Here is a 17909-nt window from a genome sequence, read left to right on the forward strand (position 1 = left end):
TAAAAGGAGTATGGGGACATCATTAGGAGAGTTACTGCAGTGGACTCTTCTCATTGTGTCAAGGACCTGGACAAGTATCCCTGTCCATGTTTCTGATCCCACTGTGGCTTTGATGGTAGCAAAACTCTCTACATTTGCTTCTCTGACTCCTCATCATCTACCTACACCGGCATCTTCAGAACTATGTCTCCTTACAGTCATGGTCTAAGAGTGTTTGTTTATTCCAGACAAAATAAATGGAGCAAGCTGGATTTTTATGATTTTAAAGGCACTAAACCCACTGCAATGGTAGCCTGTTTTGTGTTAACAAAGATATATAATTTCAGTCATTAAAATTGCATATTCCACTCAAGTCACTCAAGTTCCTATGTGTGTGAAACAAAATATTTTGTATTTCATTTTCATTCCTGTAATGCACTTTGTATTGCCTTGTTGCTGAAAATGTACTTTATAAATAAAATTACCTTTACCTTCACCAATTTAGCATAGAAATCAGCATAGTGGTCATGACAAAAGTTTGTATGTAAAAACAAAGTCTGGAGTCTTTACATGGTTGACCAAAACTGTGTATTAACCTACTGTACAATCTTAAAAAAAAGTATTTGTATGGACATTTGCTGTTCAGCTGTTATGCAATCCACATGTACAAACTAAATGTTCTTAAATAACTAAGAGCAACGTTTCACTAAAAATATTAATTAGAGACTAGAACCAACTGGAAAAAAAGCTGTTAAAATTGCTGAAATATTGTCTTTAAAATCCCCTTCAAAATTATATGTTTTTATTTTTTGCTTGCTTGCTTTTTTTAAATCTTTTTGATAGCTTAGACCTTATTCAGGGTTTAATGTGTCTGTTTTAATAAAATGAACACTACACTGCATATTTTATTCTGATTTCCAGAGTTGACCTTTGTCACTGATCCTATTTGTTGTGTACATGATACTCAAAGCTTGTTGCAAAAAGCATAAGTTTTTCTTAAGATCGAATTCCTAATTTACAAAATTCAGTTTCTGAAAAGATCAAAAATACTTTAAGCAAATCCTTAGTACTTTTTCTTATGATCTTTAGGATTGCTGCAAAATAAGTAATCAAGGTATTTAAGATAAAAATAAATAAATAAATAAAAAATAAAGTCCTGACTGCTATGTGAAACTCAAATTCATTAATATATTTCCACAAAGGCGTTTCTCTGCATGGGTCAGTAAATAATTTTAGCAGCCTAAGCTGATGCAGTTCTTATAGCTTTAGGTTTTTTACCCTCAAGCACAACAGTTAAACCTTTGAGACACAAACATCTAAATTAGATTTAATTACAGGAACTATTTATGAAAATCTTGCGTAAAAGATCGTTCATACAGTTGCAGAGGAAGATATCTTAGAATCTCATTAATGCTCCTAATTTTCAGAAGATGTTTTATTTTTTTTAGCTTAATTAATTGGACATCCTGCTGGGTGGCACACTAAACCATAATGGTGTCAGCTTCCTATTTCGAAAAGAGAGTTTTACAGTATAAATACTATAAATAAGGCAAATCTACTTAAAGTTGTTGTTTAATAACATATTTCTGAGTTTCCTAATGGTACTAGTCATGGGTTATTGTATTAAAGTATAGGATTTATAAAGCTTTATTTTTAAAACCACTAAAAAAAACTGTCATACTATCCCTGTACTATGAAGTACTTTTTCTGTGATGCCAGAGAAAGCACTGAAGGACAGGATTTTCTTTGACTTTCTTTGAATAACACATTGCTGCCATTTGACAAGGTTTCATATTAACTGGCTGACAGAAGGATCCTCTTCTATTTTTTTTCTAACATAAAAAATGTAGCTGTTGGAAATATGTTTTGTTAAGATGCTGCAACATAGATGGTCATAGTTTGGTAACTTAAGGAGTGGCACCCATCATTTCCATTAAGGTACAGTTATTTTAAAACAACAGTTGGCAGGTTAAGGGCTTGTTTAGTGCCTGAGCTGATAGACTAAGACAACATCAGCATGTTAGACCAACTGTACTAATTTATGAAGTCCAAAACTTAAACTAATTAAACAATTGAAAACTGCTACTAAACTTAGTTTATTCTATTCAGTTTTTATTTCAAATATAGGCACTTATCACGCTTTAAATTTTCATCACACTGTGTGAATTTCTAACCGGTCCAGCTCTCCATAAACATCCCGTGACGTTGGAGCTCAGAATGATTAAGTTAATCAAACATTGTAAATAAACGTAAAGCCTTATTATGTATACAGGCTATATTTGAACTCTATTTGTAACATAACTTCAAGCACTTCTAAAAAGCTGTTAAAATTTAATATTTTCAGAGCTAGGTGACTACAAAGTGTTTCAAAAAATAATAATAATAGAAACTCCTAAAAGCAGAAAAGAGTTGTTTTTCTTCATATTCTTCCCTTAACCTGAGGTAATTTGAACAGATATCTGTTTATTTCAGCCTACATTGTTTCTGTTGATCTATGTGGTTCGGTTTAATTTGATTTGACAGTTTCATACAAACATGCCATTAGCATTCAGCGAAAGCTGCCTTTAGTCTTCGTTTCACAAGAAATAAAGAACTCCTGGGCTATCAGTCATTGTAGCCTAAAGAAAGCATTTACATGAAATAAAGAAAAACTGAGAAGACATAAAGTATCTTGAATATCAATTAAGGACACATAATTTATCGCTATTTTAATGTGCTTGTGTTTCTTTGGTTTTGATCCTCGTGGATTCTGATGTAGAATGAATTATTAGCTTCAGACAAACTTCAGTGCCAATTTTTTAAATACTAAAAAATGTTCATCCTGCATATTCTTCTGCTAGGGTCCATCTTGAGTGAGTCCATCTGGCATCCAAAAAAGTGTAATCAATCAAAAAATGATCACAAAATAGGGAAGAAATCACAGCTGCCTGAGTAAATAAATCTGCCTGACACTGAATGTCAGTATAGACAGCTGGTGTTCTTTCTCCGATTAACAGTTTGTAAGTGCAGTAAACGAATGCATGAAAAAGTCCAAATTTTCCATATTAGTTTCCAATTCTTTTTGTTAAAGTGCCTATCATTATCTACTGGGAGGGTTGTAAAATTACTTTGACTACAGCTGGGTGATTACTTCCTTTCCCTTTTTGCTGCTGGGACTGTGTCTTCCTTAAAATGTTTCCAATCATTTTAAAACAGTCTCTATACAGTGCACCCAGCATTTGGATTGCCTAAAAAATATTTAACCCAACGGATGGCATTCAGTGCAGCACCATGATCATTGCCTCCTAATGAATTCAATAGCCCTGACATTTCACAGTACACTGGTTGTCCTTTTCCTGCAACTGCTCAGCTGTTGCATCCCTCCCTTTCATGCATTATGTTGCTCCTTTGTTCTTTTTCTTGTGTCACTCTTTCATGTGCCTTTTGGCCCCTTACAATGCTCGTTTTCCCCCTCTCCCCTTCCCCCTCCCACACCTCACAGCCCCTTGCACCGTTCTTATACCACCCTTCCCTCTTCTCCGCTCAGTCTTTCACTCATCGGTATGCCACTACACGCCAGGCTGTCTGTTCGAGCAGATTTGACAGAGAACAGGAGAAGGAGGGAGTAACTGTTTAGCAGCACAGACAGAATCCAGCTGGAGGGTCACAACCCTAAATGACCATGCACACTCACAACCTCACAGGCACACTCAATAAGTCATATACCCACACTTCCCTGATGGCAGGAGCAATAGGTCATATGCCAACAATGTTGGGAGAGGGCGAGATAGACAAAGGGAAATGGAGAGAAAGCCAGATTCAGGAATGAGGCGGTCATGTGCTTGGTGGACCATTTTTGTGCTCTGTTGTGGAAGAATTGTGATAAAAGTTGCAAGGCTGAAAGAAGGTGTTAAGCTTGGGGCACAATTTGACAATGCTTTCGGAATTTCTGAGTATATTCTTTGTCCTGGAATACAAATAAAACCAAATCCATATATGTGCATCATTGCATGCAAGAGACAAGGCCAAAACCTGAATCATAAGTTGATTTCAAATCCAACTCCTGGAGTGAAATTAAAAAGCAGACATAACTCTATGTGAAGTTTACTGCTTGGTCTCAGAATACTTTTGACAATACTGTAATGGATATGTTTTCCGCTGCAGCAAGAAATAGTTGAAACTACAACGGGAGAGAGAGAAAAAAAAGAAGGAAGAACATGAACTCAGTTTTCTGTTTTGGGACTAAACCTCCTTACAAAAAAGTGTCCTTTCTTTAGATATCTAACCTATCTAAAGAAAGGTTAGATATTTTTTTTCACTCTTGAAAATTTTATACAGACAATCAACCAGAAAATCAATATTATGGAATTGGAAAGTACAAGATGCTGTTCCAATAAAATCCAATGTTATTCTGTCAGCCTTTCTCCAAACCTAACACTGTATTTAGACTGTTAGGCTTTGTTGAGATTAAAAGCTTGATCCCGTGCTTTACTTCCACTTCCTGCTTTAATTTTTTGTCGTGTTGAGAAAAATGTAAACGACTATTTAATTATAATTTTTAGTTTAAAAAAAAAAAATTCAATTTTTGTGACATATTTTTATCTATTTTCTTTTATATTGGACATTTAATTTGATTTTACTGTGGCAGCTATAGTTTGTTAATTTATGAAATAGATTGTCTAATTTGATGACAGTTACAAACATTGCGATGTTCTACGAAGGCATGAAGCAATTAGTGCAGCTTTTGTTGCTTATTGAACATATTTTTGGTTGCAGTGCACCACAACAAAGGGAAAGTAATGCCAAATAGGTGAAGAACAACTCAAAACCACTTGTATTCTTCTTTTTACTGTCTCTCTCTCGCTATCATCTTCCTCCACACACGTTTTTGTGGCAACCAATTGACAGGCAGCTCCACAAGCTGACAGAGCAGAGATTATGTTTAGATGTATCAGGATCAACACCAAAAAACATGCAAACATTTCCCACACACAGAACATAACATAAAACACCCAAACAGAACATCTACTGATGATTAGTCAGAATGGGTGAGTAAGTCTATGTATTTTTGTGCTAATCAAACCTAAACATGCCAAATTGTGCAGCACCTTACAGAAACACTATAATTACTGTGATTATTCTTTTTATGTTGTTAAATTTGAAAACGTTGTTGAGTTTGTTTTTTTAATAAAGATTTTGAATCTCACAATTAAAATTTCAAAATATTCCAGAATGACACAACTACTAAAATATCTATGAAGAAAAATGACAAAATTAATTCCAAACCCTTATCTTTGATTCTTTTGCCACAATTATTCATATGACATTCATTATTTATAGGTAGCTTTTACAATTTTATTAATTATATATCTGGAGGGTGTATACAAAAGCTGCTAGTGGTGCTGCAGTGTCAGCAATATGTCTTTTGCCATTCTTAAATTGTAAAGTAAAACACATTTTCTGGCTGATTAATAACTTGTTCCTTCTGTTTTTTGTTTTTTTTGTTTTGTTTTGTTTTAACAAACTGGAGGACAAACAGGGTCAACATTTAAAATTGTTTTTTGGTAAGCAAAAATGTTGCATAAAACACAAGTACATGAACTTTTAAATTTTATGATATATATAGTAGTATTGTTTCCCTTTTAGACAAACCCTCAAATCGACACGCACACGTCTATTTCACTTTGGTCTTCTCAAATGAACTGCTGAACATTTTTATTTGCACTTATGGGAAATTCCCTTTTCTTTAAAGGTTGACAACACGAACTGTCTAGAGACGTTAATTTCCAATGAGTTAAAGCAACTCCAAAAAATGCTGAAAAAAGAAAGAAAAAGTGAGCTTGAAAGCTTTAGTCAGTGCTTAAAATGTATCTTGATACTCAGAGAAAGCATCATTTACAAGGAATTCCCACTAGCCTACTCATGATTATTTTAGGGAACAGGGGGATAAATGCTTTTGAACTGTGTGCTTATTTATGTAACAAAGAAAGTCACGCAGTAGTAATCTGTCTGAAGTTGAGGATTAGTCATCAAACACCCGCAGGGAGGTAGAAACTGATATCAACGCGCACGCGAAGCGATAATATATTCAACTCAAATTAACTTCCGGCTTCGGTTGCCATAGTGACTCTGTCCCAACAGACACGACGTTCTTGTAGGCAGCGGTTGTTAGCTGAAATCTTACTCAAGTTCGGTAAACCGATGATGAATATAGGGAATTAACTAACACCGAGACATGTTGTGAAAAAAAGACATTTACACCCGGATTCAGGGTAAGTTTAAGCTCCTCTACGTTGTGTTTGCTTACTTTAAGCGGCGTGACGCAGGGCCAAAGTTTCTTATTTATTAGCTTCGGTTTGAACAGAGCAGCAGCTTTAGCATGTGGTTTTAGCAGTTGTTAGAAAAAAGGTAAAAACACAGGTGGAATTAAGAAGGTTGATTATATGGTGGATGGGTTACCACAGAGATTGAACACACTTCTGTAGAAACTACTCCCTTTTTATTACAAGTTATAGTGCACATTTGATGCCTTTTAAATTTTTTTTTAGAAATAGTTAATGGTCATTTTCCAATTTACCTAACATTAACGTCTCTTTGGTGAATTTAGTTTATTTGATTTCACGGTTCTGTTTCAGAAATGTTTTCTATGATTCTAGCCAGAAGGTGGTGTGTATACCAGCCTTCAGCTTGTACTCGGTGTGTTTGGTCAGTACGTACGAATGTTGAATATATGGTGGCATGCTATGATGACATGTGGACAGGTAGAGTGTGGTAAAGACTTGGAACTTCTTAAAGAGACAGAAGTCAATTTTAGCATGTCTGTCAGGGATCCCGGTGCAGGCTGGCAACCCAAGCAGATAGCCTTGACTGGACTGATCATGCAGCTAATATCAGCTTAAGAGCAAAATGGCAATAACGCATATTTTGTGTATTAAGCACTTCAGCATTAGCATCAAGTGTAGCTGGTGTTTATTTCACATTTTGCCACAAATTACTAGCAGGTGTGCCTGTCTTGCTAATATATTACAGTATTTGCAAATGTACTTTTCAAATTAATTACATAGAAAATGTCCATATCTGTTTTTTTGGCAAAGAACTGAATTAATTATTATTTTTTTCATTAAATAGTTTGCTATTTTTTATTGTGGCCTGGTTTATTTATAGTAGAGTGTTATTTTGTGAGAAGTACATGATTGTAAATTTAATGGCATCTCTGTATTGCTGCAGAAGAGTTTCTTTTCAAAAGCGCTGTAGAAGACCTTGGTGAAATACTGCAGCCCCTGGAAATAAGAAGCATGAATTTAAATGATTATGTGGTTCCTAACAACAAGACCAGATCTGTCAAGCTCAATGCCAGGTAAGAGGAGATCAATAATGTGATTTAGGGCATTCACTAGAAGCCCATTAGCGTCCCTTGACTACAGTGCTATTTATCTGCTAGTCATCTATAGGCATTCAAATTTTATCATGAGAAAGGCTTGAACAAAATGGACTTCTGGCCAATCTATAGTCTTGCTAGATTCTGCAGTTTTCTGTGTAGCATCTCTTTTAGGTGATTAAAGATATGTTGTCCAATTTTTGTGAGCACAGTACAAAATTCAGTTCTATCCCTGGCTACAGTTTCTCACATGCCTACAGATAATTGACTGGGTTGATGCCTTGCTTGGCAGTACACTGATCCAGTAACTAATTGATAGAAGCATTGATTTAGTCGTGGGAACAGGAATCTGCTAACGCTGAAGATGAATTGAACATATATCGATGAAAGCCTTGCCATCCAATCCGACAAAACCGGTCATTTGTGTGATTGATTGTTGATACCTGATTGCTGTATGTGCATGTGTTTTTGTTGCTGTAGGAACCTGCACAAATTGCAACTGGACACCACAACTCTGGCCAGTGAGAGCAAGAAAATGGAGGAGAAACTTAAACAGTTGAAAGAAAACATGAGTAAAGAGAAGGAGGAAAGAAGGTGAGTCTTGGTTATACTCTTTCTAAAGAAAGCAAAGAGTAGTGCTGGGAAAGGATAAGCAAAGAGGATAAGCCAAAATGTAAGTAAAGAAATAAAATTAAATTAAATTGTGCTGTTGAGTAGACATGCCCAGAAAAATTCAGGATAGAAAAAGATAATCATTGGATTTGATAGTTATTAAATGGAAGAGACACTACTAAGAACCAAAATCAGCATTAACATGTTTATAAAAGTGGAATCTTGTCTTAAATAAAAGGAGATGGTCTTAATGCGCTTGAAGTATTGTGTTGAACATTACGGCGTTTATCTTAAGTGTATGAAAATGAAAACTATGTTCTCTGAACAGTTTTAATATTTGTTTTCCAAAATTATTATTGCAGAAAGGCTTGGTACTCACTGCAGATTATCATTTTTATCATATCCTGCGCATATTGATTTAAAATGGTCGCTGGTTCTGAGTGGATGACACTGTTGAAACCTGCTTACATCAGTAAAATGGTATAACAAATCACCTGAGTGATGTTCTGCTGAAAGAGCTGTACAGTCTTGGCTTGGGAAGAAATTAGGCCTCCATATCTTAATAAAGATATTGGATGAAAAGTAGTTGGGTTATAACTGTTAGTGTTTAAAAGGGCATGCATAAGGCCGAGATGCAATTGGGGGTGCGGTACTGGGATTGGGAAAGTTGGAAAAGTGTGCAGCAACCATAAGACAGTTGCAAACAACATAGAAAAGACAACAAGTAATAGAGACAGAAAGACTATGACTCCAATCTAAAGTTCAGACACATGAGGGATTCTTCCACCTGTAAAGGTCAAGCAAAAAATCCACTTTGGAAGGAAGAGATGAGAAAACTGAAGCACCTTTTAAAATGAGGTAGGCTAATACCCATATAGTTATCTACAGTAAAGGTCAAAGAAGCAGAAATGTGGGTGCAGGTTTATGTCTAATTTTACCTGCCATTTTATTTGTGAAGACATTACTCTTTTGGTTTTTTGGTAATTGTGAGTATATTGACAAATAATTTTATTGGTTTGATCTGTAGAGGTATAATTCATTTTTATATATATACAAAATCTTACCACTATTCTAATCAAAAATCTACATTGCTGGTTGTTTGCTTACAGGTGCATCTTAATAATTTATTGTTCATTCATTTCAATAACTAAATTCAACAAATGAAACTTAAGTTGATTAATAACACAGAGACTGGTCTTTTCATGCCTTTGTTCTGATGATGATTTCTCAATTACAAAAAAACACATTTAATTTCTTAGAAGAACATTACATAAATCATCGCTGAATACACAAGTTCCCTCATTTACTGAGGCTAAATGTTTTAGGCATTGCTACTTAGAACTATTTTTTTCTCACACATACATGCGTATGTGAGTGTAGTTAATTGTGTGTCTGTTTGGATTAGGTGATTTGATTTTCATTAATGCAGTCCATACATAAACCCAAATAGGCATGCACACTGAGGGGGCCCCTGAGGGGACACCCTGTCATCCTGCACTGACAGGGGTGTGCTTCAACTGTCTCCTCTAGCGACAGTCCAGTTGCCGTGATGATGCTGATAGGATGATTACCTGACGCCTTCCCTCAGTGTCAGTACGGCAAAGCAACAACATCAGGTTTCTGGATTCTCTCACCATTCCATACACACATATACAGATTCAAAGTCTGACTTCCTGAGCCTTGACAGACTGCCAGCTCAATCTAAAATAAACTTTCTCCAAAGAGAGCCCAACATCACAATAGAATAAATGTCATAAACAATTCAGCAACATGAGCATGAACAATATTTCCACCACACTTCTCTCATCCACTTTTGGAAACTTAAATTTCTGTGCGGGGTTTGCACATATGCATTTCACTGGGCATTGGTCCATTACAGATATCAATATATTCCAAGTTTTCAAAAGAGATAATTGCTTCTCTGGAATTATGAACCAAAGAACCTAAAGTAGCTACCTCTCCCCCACCATGTGGTACACACAGTGCTTTCAGCTTTCTGAAAGGCAAAGCAAGGCAAATGTATTTGTATAGCACATTTTGTGTGCTTTACAGAAAAATGTAGAGTTTAAATACAAAGTTTAAAATACAGGTATAAATTAAACATGATTAAACAAATGAAATACAAGAAAAAAATCATTGTCTAATTAAATTAATAAGAAATAGTGGACAAAATCCTTCCATCTGTCTTATGCACGGCTAAAAAGAACTATTTTTAGCTTAAACGTTGTCAGAGTCTAGTCCTGTCTCACTTCTCCAGACAGACTGTTCCAGATTTTATGGGCATAAAACTGCAATGCAGTGTTGTTGTGCTTTGTTCTGACTCTGGGTACCATCAGGATGCAACTACCTGATGTTCTCAGTGTCTGAACTGGTTCAAAGAAAGGCTTCCAAACTTTTCTGCTCTCAAGAACTATAAATTAAGATGTTTGAAAGTATTTCCAATAATAAAATAAAACAGTCATGTTTTAGAAGAAAATTAGTTCTTAAAGTAATTATTTAAATATACAGTTGGAAATCTACAACTGAGCAGATAGTCCAGGTAAATATCCATCTATTATCAGTTTGTTTGGCTTGTGTTACTCTGCTAAGAGAGCAGAATGGCAAAAAAGGCATAATAAGCACAGTATTTACTGTACTAAATTTACTAGTTATGAAAAATTTGTACCAATGTTTACGTATCAGTGAAGATATACAGTAAATGTTACAGATAACATGATTTTAACTAGTCAATATGATGTACTAGTAGTTGTTGGGATAATTGTTGCTTTTATGTTTTTAACTGTATGCAATTAGATAATTTAGTACACTTGTTTTAAAATATTGTGTAATTATTGTGATATCATAGTGCTCCAAATTGTCATACCAGACTGTCAGTGGTAATAGGCCTTCATGATTACAAATTCATTTCCATCGAAAAGTTTGCATTTTTATTTTGTTTATTACGTGTGTTGTTTCTGTTGGAAAACAATTAGTTTAGATGTGAGGTTTAGAGCTCACATCTAAACCTAAAATGCCTACTACTTATTGAAAAAAGTCTCCAAAATACTAACATTACCTCACATATTTTGACTTGACATACATACTCTTGTAACCACAGTTAAAAAAATCCCACATTTCTGCATCCTTCTCTAAATTTGCAGTGAAAACAAAAAGCCATTCATCAAAAATGAATTTGTTTTTTCAGTCTTTAAGACTCCCAATTATGTATTATATGTACATTCCACCTATCCCGAGAAATGAAATCAGTAGTAATCTGTTGCAATTAAAACCTTGAAAATGTAATATTCCGGTGAGTTTCATTCATATTACTAGTGCTTATAATCCTCAGATGATTGTTCTTATTCTACATGAAATGGTACAATAAATCAAATTATTTTAAAAACACTAACATCTGTTGTGGTGACTACTGATATAAGCTTGACAAAATCACTGAGAGTTGTCAGAATCATCTGAAAATGCTGCTTTGTCAGATGTCGCAGTCAGTGCTGTGACAAATGACTCATGCTAGCATCTTCAACTCCATAGAGTTCGTCACTGTCTAGTTAGTGGGAAACATCTCGCTAAATCAGACTGGTTTGATACTAATTTCTTGTTGTATGATCTCATTGGCATGAATGACAGAATGAGTACTTCTTCTGGAAAACGGTGGACTTTTGACAACAATTACAATCAGTTATTCATTTAGTCATCTTTCCTTCATCTGTGACATTTGTCTTTCTTGGTCTCTTTCTGTAGGCATTTTAGAGACTTAAGGTGGAAATTTGGACAATGTATTTCTTCAATCAGTAACCCTCAACCAAACAGCTTCAAGAAGATCAATGACAACAAAATCCAAAAAGTAAATAAAAAATCTAACTCTGCATCCTATGCCTTTGTTATTTTATGCAACTTTATACAGTCACTCTGAGCTTCATTTATTTTTATTATTAATCCTAAACATTTAATACCACATAAAAGATCCAGGAGTTGGTATACAGTTAATATTAAAACAAACATAAACATTTTTTACTAGGCTTTTTGTAAACTAAAGCATAAAACATTTTCCACTTTTATGTGACTTATATATCATCTTCACAGCTTCCTGCAGGGAAAATAAAGATCAGAGTTTTGAAGGATGAGCCACTGCCAGGTGAGTTGATTAGTGCAAGAAAAAAACAATTTACTAATTAAATTTATCATTTAGTCAACAGCTGGTTAAGTAGTAATCATTCCTTTTCTTATAGCACATTGATTAGAAACATCCAAAATACAATATAAATATACAATATAATTACAAAATCAATGGCATTTTTCTGTTTATATTCTTCGTTGTCGCTGTAACAGGTTGTATTTGCTCTCACTGTGGGATGTATTTTACAAGAAGTGAAAGGCCTCAAATGATTTTTCCAGTTGTGCACTAGAAATATGCTCACTTGTTTGGTATTATTACAGATTAACAAATGTGTACTGAAAAAACAAGCTCTGTTTAAAAATGTGAATGTTCAATAATATATTGTGCTGTACATTGTTTATTTATATAATTAATGTGTTCTTTTTGTCTTTTTCTGCTGGTTTCATAATGATAAATACATATGTCAATAGTAATAAATGAAATCCCTGTGTCGGGTCTTAATATCTATGTGTTTACTCTTTCAGCCCCACCACAGTCGTCATCTTCATCTTCAATCCCTAACGCTGGCCTTGGAATGACAAAAAGAACCAGAGTTAAGGGAACAATCTCCAGAAAATGTGAAGTCAAATCAACTAAATTAGTAAGAATAGAAACACATTTGAGAATTACTCTGAAAGTCTTTTGAGATAGTTATTTCTTAAGGATTGTGAGAAGGCAAAGTAGCATTTTGTTACTTGTTTAACAGTATGAGTCTGTTGAGTTCTTTCAGAATTTATTAAAATAAAAATGGGGCCGTACATCAGTTTAAAAATGTTATCATATTAATCACATTTTGGCGCTGTGATTAGTCATGATTAATCACTATGCCTAACTTTGTAAGCTTAAAATACAAATATGCTTGCAGTTATGCAAGCCCCTCCTACCTCATTCCAATGGATTAAAATGCAAGCACTTATTAGACCAGAAAGAAGGTAATGTAGCCTCCCAGTACTCAACATCTACTACTAAGGGACGCTTACTCCACTACAGATGCATACGGGAAATAAACTTTTTCAGGGGACAACTGACATGATGTATATTTTCTCCTAATTCTTCAGTGTCCCACTCCTTGTGGTGCCTCAGACAACTGCCTATATAATTGAGGCGACGAGGTGACAGCCAGTTGACCTCATCCAACCAAGTGACCGGCGTAATTTGTGCATCTGAGATTTCAAGATCATACACGTAGATGTGCACATGCGATGCAACGCAAGAAACTTGAAAATGTTCAACTTTTGTGGCTGACTGCGGTCGCACAAAACTTCCACCCTTCCCTGTCATTTGTCGCTCCTCGCGTATCGAGTCCATTTCATGCTGCTGTGAACTAGGTGACCCTGCGCTGGAGAGATTATTTTAGGTCAAAATAGTAGTATGATAATTAAAATTTTCAGAATAATCATGTGCATTAACGCGTTACGGTTAACACATTAATTTTCATTGTTTGCAGCCAAAACACAAATATTTACATTCAGTTAGAAAACTAAGCTGGTGATAATCTCAGCTGTGGGATGTACTTTACAACAGAAGTGAATTTAATTTTTTTTCACCTGGTTTTTCTCCATTTCTTTTTCAACCTGGCTGTCACTCTCTATTTGTTCAGCTGTTGATTTCATTTAAACTTATCTTTTCATTGTTCTATTTTATTCCTCTTGATATATTTCTGTTCTTTGTCTCTCTTCTACATCAGCTCCTGGCTTCTGGTGTCATTCGGATACCCATTATCTTCTACTCTTTTCCTCTTGGTCATTTGGCTTATCCGTCTTTTAGTTTCCTCCACGCACTTTATCTCCTTACTCCTTTCCCTCACTTCCATCTGCTTTATTACAAAGTTGTCTTCACTGTGTCTTGTTTACCTGTTTTCCTTTATCTTCTCTTCTCCTTTACGATGCCTCATGTGTCTTATCCAACAGTCGATCTGAGTGTTTGTGTTTGCACTGAAAACTGTTTAGTTGGATCCATTCATCGATATGGAAGACCCCTAAGGGCACCATTGTTTATTTTTTTTCTCACTCATCTTTCTACAGCTCAGGAAGTGGGACAGCTACTCCCAAATGTTTGTGTGAAAAAAAACTGAGTGTGTGCAAAATGAGCAGCTTGGTTGTTATCTATCCTTTTTTTTTTTCTTTTTTTTTTTCTAATTTTTCCTTGAGTTTAGCTGGTCTTTGGGTCAAGCTTATGCTTTCAAGACACAGAGACAGAAAATGTAGGGTGGTGGGTGTGAGAGCCAGGCAGACTGACAGAGGAAATTAAGGAGGAGGAGGGGTTGAATTGGCTGAGTTGACATCCTGCCCTTTATGTTGTGGAATAAGTTATTCAAATCCAGCACACCAAATGCATTCAGATCTGATGTGGTGATTTGTTTGAAAGTGCATGCGCTGATGATGGCACTGTCTATTAAAGTGCCCAGTGCCCCCAGTCTTCTACAGTGATGGGTTTAACATCAGCACTTATAGTAGTCTGGGCAGACTAGCCTAAATGCAAGCACAAATATACACAATGTCCTAATGGACACATATTTTAGATTGCTCTTGTACCATATAACGATTGTGATAAAGGAAAGCTTTACAACTGTCTGGACACCTCTGTCTGAAAATGCACTTATGCACACAGTTGCTTTCCTACACATGCAAATGTAAACTTCCAAAGATAATTGCGTTTAACTTTCTCTGAAGTTTTGACTGAAACTTGGACGTTATTTAATATCCTACAGGCACATAACTCTGCACTATCTATTCAGTGTCATCTCGACAAAAAAATGAAGAAAAAAGTGGCAAAAGCTGCTCCCTTATTTTCTGCGTAGTTGCATAGCGTGTGGTGATATGCTGCTTGGAACCCGATAGGGAAGCCTCATCCCCAAGGAGTGGCTGTAATTTATCCTGAGGCCTGAGCAGGAAAATGAGGCTGTGTTTTACAGCATACCATCAAGCTACAATGAAGGTGCTGTAAGTATTAGTGTGCGTTCAGATTCACATACACATTCTCTGACACAAAACTGCGTGTTTGAAGAAATAAGTTCCCCTTTATTACACATAATATTATTGTTATTATTTCTTGGAAATTGTTAAGTTTTGTAAAAGAGAAACATGAAATGAAGGAGTGAGAAAGGGAGCAAGATTTATTGATGATTTCCAAACTGGTACTGAAAATTCACCAGGTATTCATCAACAGCAATTTTATTGACTTATGGATTTAGGGCTATGTTGTTCCTAATTGTCTTCCAGAATTGGCCAGGAAAAAAGAAGCACAACAAAAATTAACCATAATTATGCAATTGACCAATGAATTACATTTGAAAGAAGGCTTCAGTAATTACACTATATTGGGGTATATTCTTTTTTTCAGAGCAACTGTCTCATATAAAAGTAAACTTGTGGACAAAGCAGAATTATTATCGCGGTTTAGATGAAGGCTGTTCTATTGATTTTACATCGCCTTTTGTGTCAGGCAATTACTGACTTCTCAATACATGTTTCACAGAGGAAGATTCCTCATGGCTAAACCCCTCCTTTCTTCAAAAAATAATTGCCCAGTGTAAACATAGTGGTCACATACATTTTCCCAAAGTTATTAAAACTTTACACTTAAGTAAAAATGGAGCAGATGGGTTCACTTAGACTAGCCACTAGCGTTTGCCTGCAAGACCAACAAATGTAGAATCCTTATTCTTGTCCATATGCCTGTAGGACTGATTGTGTCCTCAATTTCTCGCAAGATGCCAAATTTTATATTTAAGTAGTTTGTTTAGTCTAATTGTGTAGTGAGCTGTACAATTGGATTGCAGAGCTGGTAGTTGCATACTGTCTACTTGATGGTCTACCTGTACCAATACACCCACCCACACACACGTGCATGTATGGTCATCTAGTTCACAGCAGCACCTTCTTGAACTGAGGTCAGCAATGCAGAGTCGCAAACGTGAGTGAAAAGATGAGCGAGGACAGTCAGACTGGTGTGGTCAGTGGCAAATTTCTCTTCAAAAACACCGCTACGGACTTTTGGATAAAACCAAAGTAGTATGTTGTGGTATATTGCAATGATAAATTATCCCTCCACCAAAGCACAACCATTTTATAGTTACCGTAATATTTTTAAATTACGTTTGAAACAAAACTGCTTCTTTTAAATGGTCCTGGATATAAGTTTGGAAAATATAGATGTTTGGTTTGAGACTTTAAAAGATTTTCTTCAGTCAATGAAAAACCTTACAAATAAATAATGGGAACAAAATGTTAATGTTTTGTTTAAAACAAGGTTGTTTTGCCATATCATCATTCCTTTATTGTGTTAGTATTCACCCTGGCATTGCCTGTGTGGTTTGTCCAGCTAGTCCATGCATATCTTCCAGACCTGCTGACACAAGGGTTTTTATCTCTTCTGCAAAGACTTTGATACTTTGAGATACTTTGAGGTAGCAGTGATAATGACCTCCCTTAAGATGCTTTCAAACACCCACACATGCATATGCAGTACTACTGCACTGTTGGTGCAGTGACATAAGGTACATATACAGTACAAAAAGGCAATTCTATCTTTATCTCAAACCTACCCAAAATGTAATTTCAATGTTCATTCTGTAAAAGTCTGCCTGGCAAAGATGAGCGTTGAAGACTGTGAGATTCTTATTAGCTTAAAGTTAAACTGGTTTTCACAGGTTGTTTCTGCAGGAATTTAAAGGAGCATGGACATTTGCATACTTAGCTCTTTTAAAACATGTTTGGATCATGTAATTACACAAAGGTTTACTTTTTCTCTGGCTTCCCTGTCTCTCAGTCATACTGTACACGTATCCTCATGCACAGAAACTAAAGGGATTCTTGGTCTTGAAATATACACTGATAACTACTACTCATAAGGTGCTTTGACAGACTTTAACAGAAGGGGGCACTGAAACTCCACAACAGGATCTTCATTCGTAGAAGCAATATCACATGTGCATCACGCCTGTTTCCTCTCTATGTTCAATCTCAGTGTTTCTCGTCTTTACTTTTCCACTTCTGTTCTCCTTTGGTTTTGCTCATTTTCTGACTGTTTCTGGCTTAAGATGAAGTCAGTTATATATAAAAACCTACGTCTACAATAGAGAAATCTGTATCTGAGTTGGCATGCGTTAACAATCTCCATGTTCACCTGTACCTACTTTTTTCAGACTTGACTTTTTAATCAGCAGCTAACAGTTTAATTATGAAATACTGCAGTAAAGTAATGAAACTAGTTCTAAGCCAGATAAAAACAGTACAAGTAAGGGTTGTACATAAGAACGAGCTGCTACAAATTTGGACCCTCTTGTGACATTTAGCATACACTGTAAGAAAAAAAACCTATTTTATTGTATTTAAATTCTGACAACCACAGCTGCCAATATTTTATCTTAAATTAGAGACTTTTTTTTTTTACAGTGTGCAATAGTACTGAGGAGAGTAATTTCTAGACTAGTAAACAGAACCATGTCACAAAATTAAATTAGGATGATTTATTTTATTTTATGAACTAAACATTATTTACTGAAATAACTTTTGGTTGTGCTATTTGTAGTAATGTTGGACAAATTATGATCTGGATATTTAAGCGGCTCTGCTGTGTTTGCAACAGTGTGTCGCACATGGGGTACATCCACAAATAACCATAAATAATGATTTGATGCACAAGCCCCTTATCTACTGCACTTAATGTGGATTAATTCTAAATTAGTTCATAACCAACCTTCAAACAAAAGTCTGGTTAGAAAATTGTGGATTTTATGGAACTTGGCTACTGACTAAATCTGACTTCTAGATCCATTACTCTTAAAAGTACTGTTAAAGCATTACTATA

At 35.4% G+C, this 17909-nt stretch overlaps 1 protein-coding gene across 4 annotated transcripts in view; it reads left to right on the plus strand.

Annotated features, from left to right (window-relative positions):
* The first annotated feature begins 6062 nt into the window (after positions 1-6062).
* Positions 6063-17909, plus strand: part of zbbx (zinc finger, B-box domain containing) — a 51257-nt gene continuing 39410 nt past the window's right edge. For 2 of the 4 annotated variants that reach the window (XM_016663034.1, XM_016663035.1), the window contains exons 1-6: positions 6064-6230; positions 7186-7315; positions 7817-7930; positions 11684-11786; positions 12026-12077; positions 12584-12699. In XM_016663034.1, the coding sequence (XP_016518520.1) occupies positions 7254-7315; positions 7817-7930; positions 11684-11786; positions 12026-12077; positions 12584-12699 (447 nt within the window). In that variant the 5' untranslated portion in view covers positions 6064-6230; positions 7186-7253. Of the gene's footprint in view, positions 6231-7185; positions 7316-7816; positions 7931-11683; positions 11787-12025; positions 12078-12583; positions 12700-17909 lie in introns of those variants that run through there. The other 2 variants (XM_016663036.1, XM_016663037.1) reach the window with 2 other exon arrangements.

The sequence above is a fragment of the Poecilia formosa genome, unplaced genomic scaffold (genome assembly GCF_000485575.1).
Source record: "Poecilia formosa unplaced genomic scaffold, Poecilia_formosa-5.1.2 Scaffold401, whole genome shotgun sequence".
NCBI lineage: Eukaryota > Metazoa > Chordata > Actinopteri > Cyprinodontiformes > Poeciliidae > Poecilia > Poecilia formosa.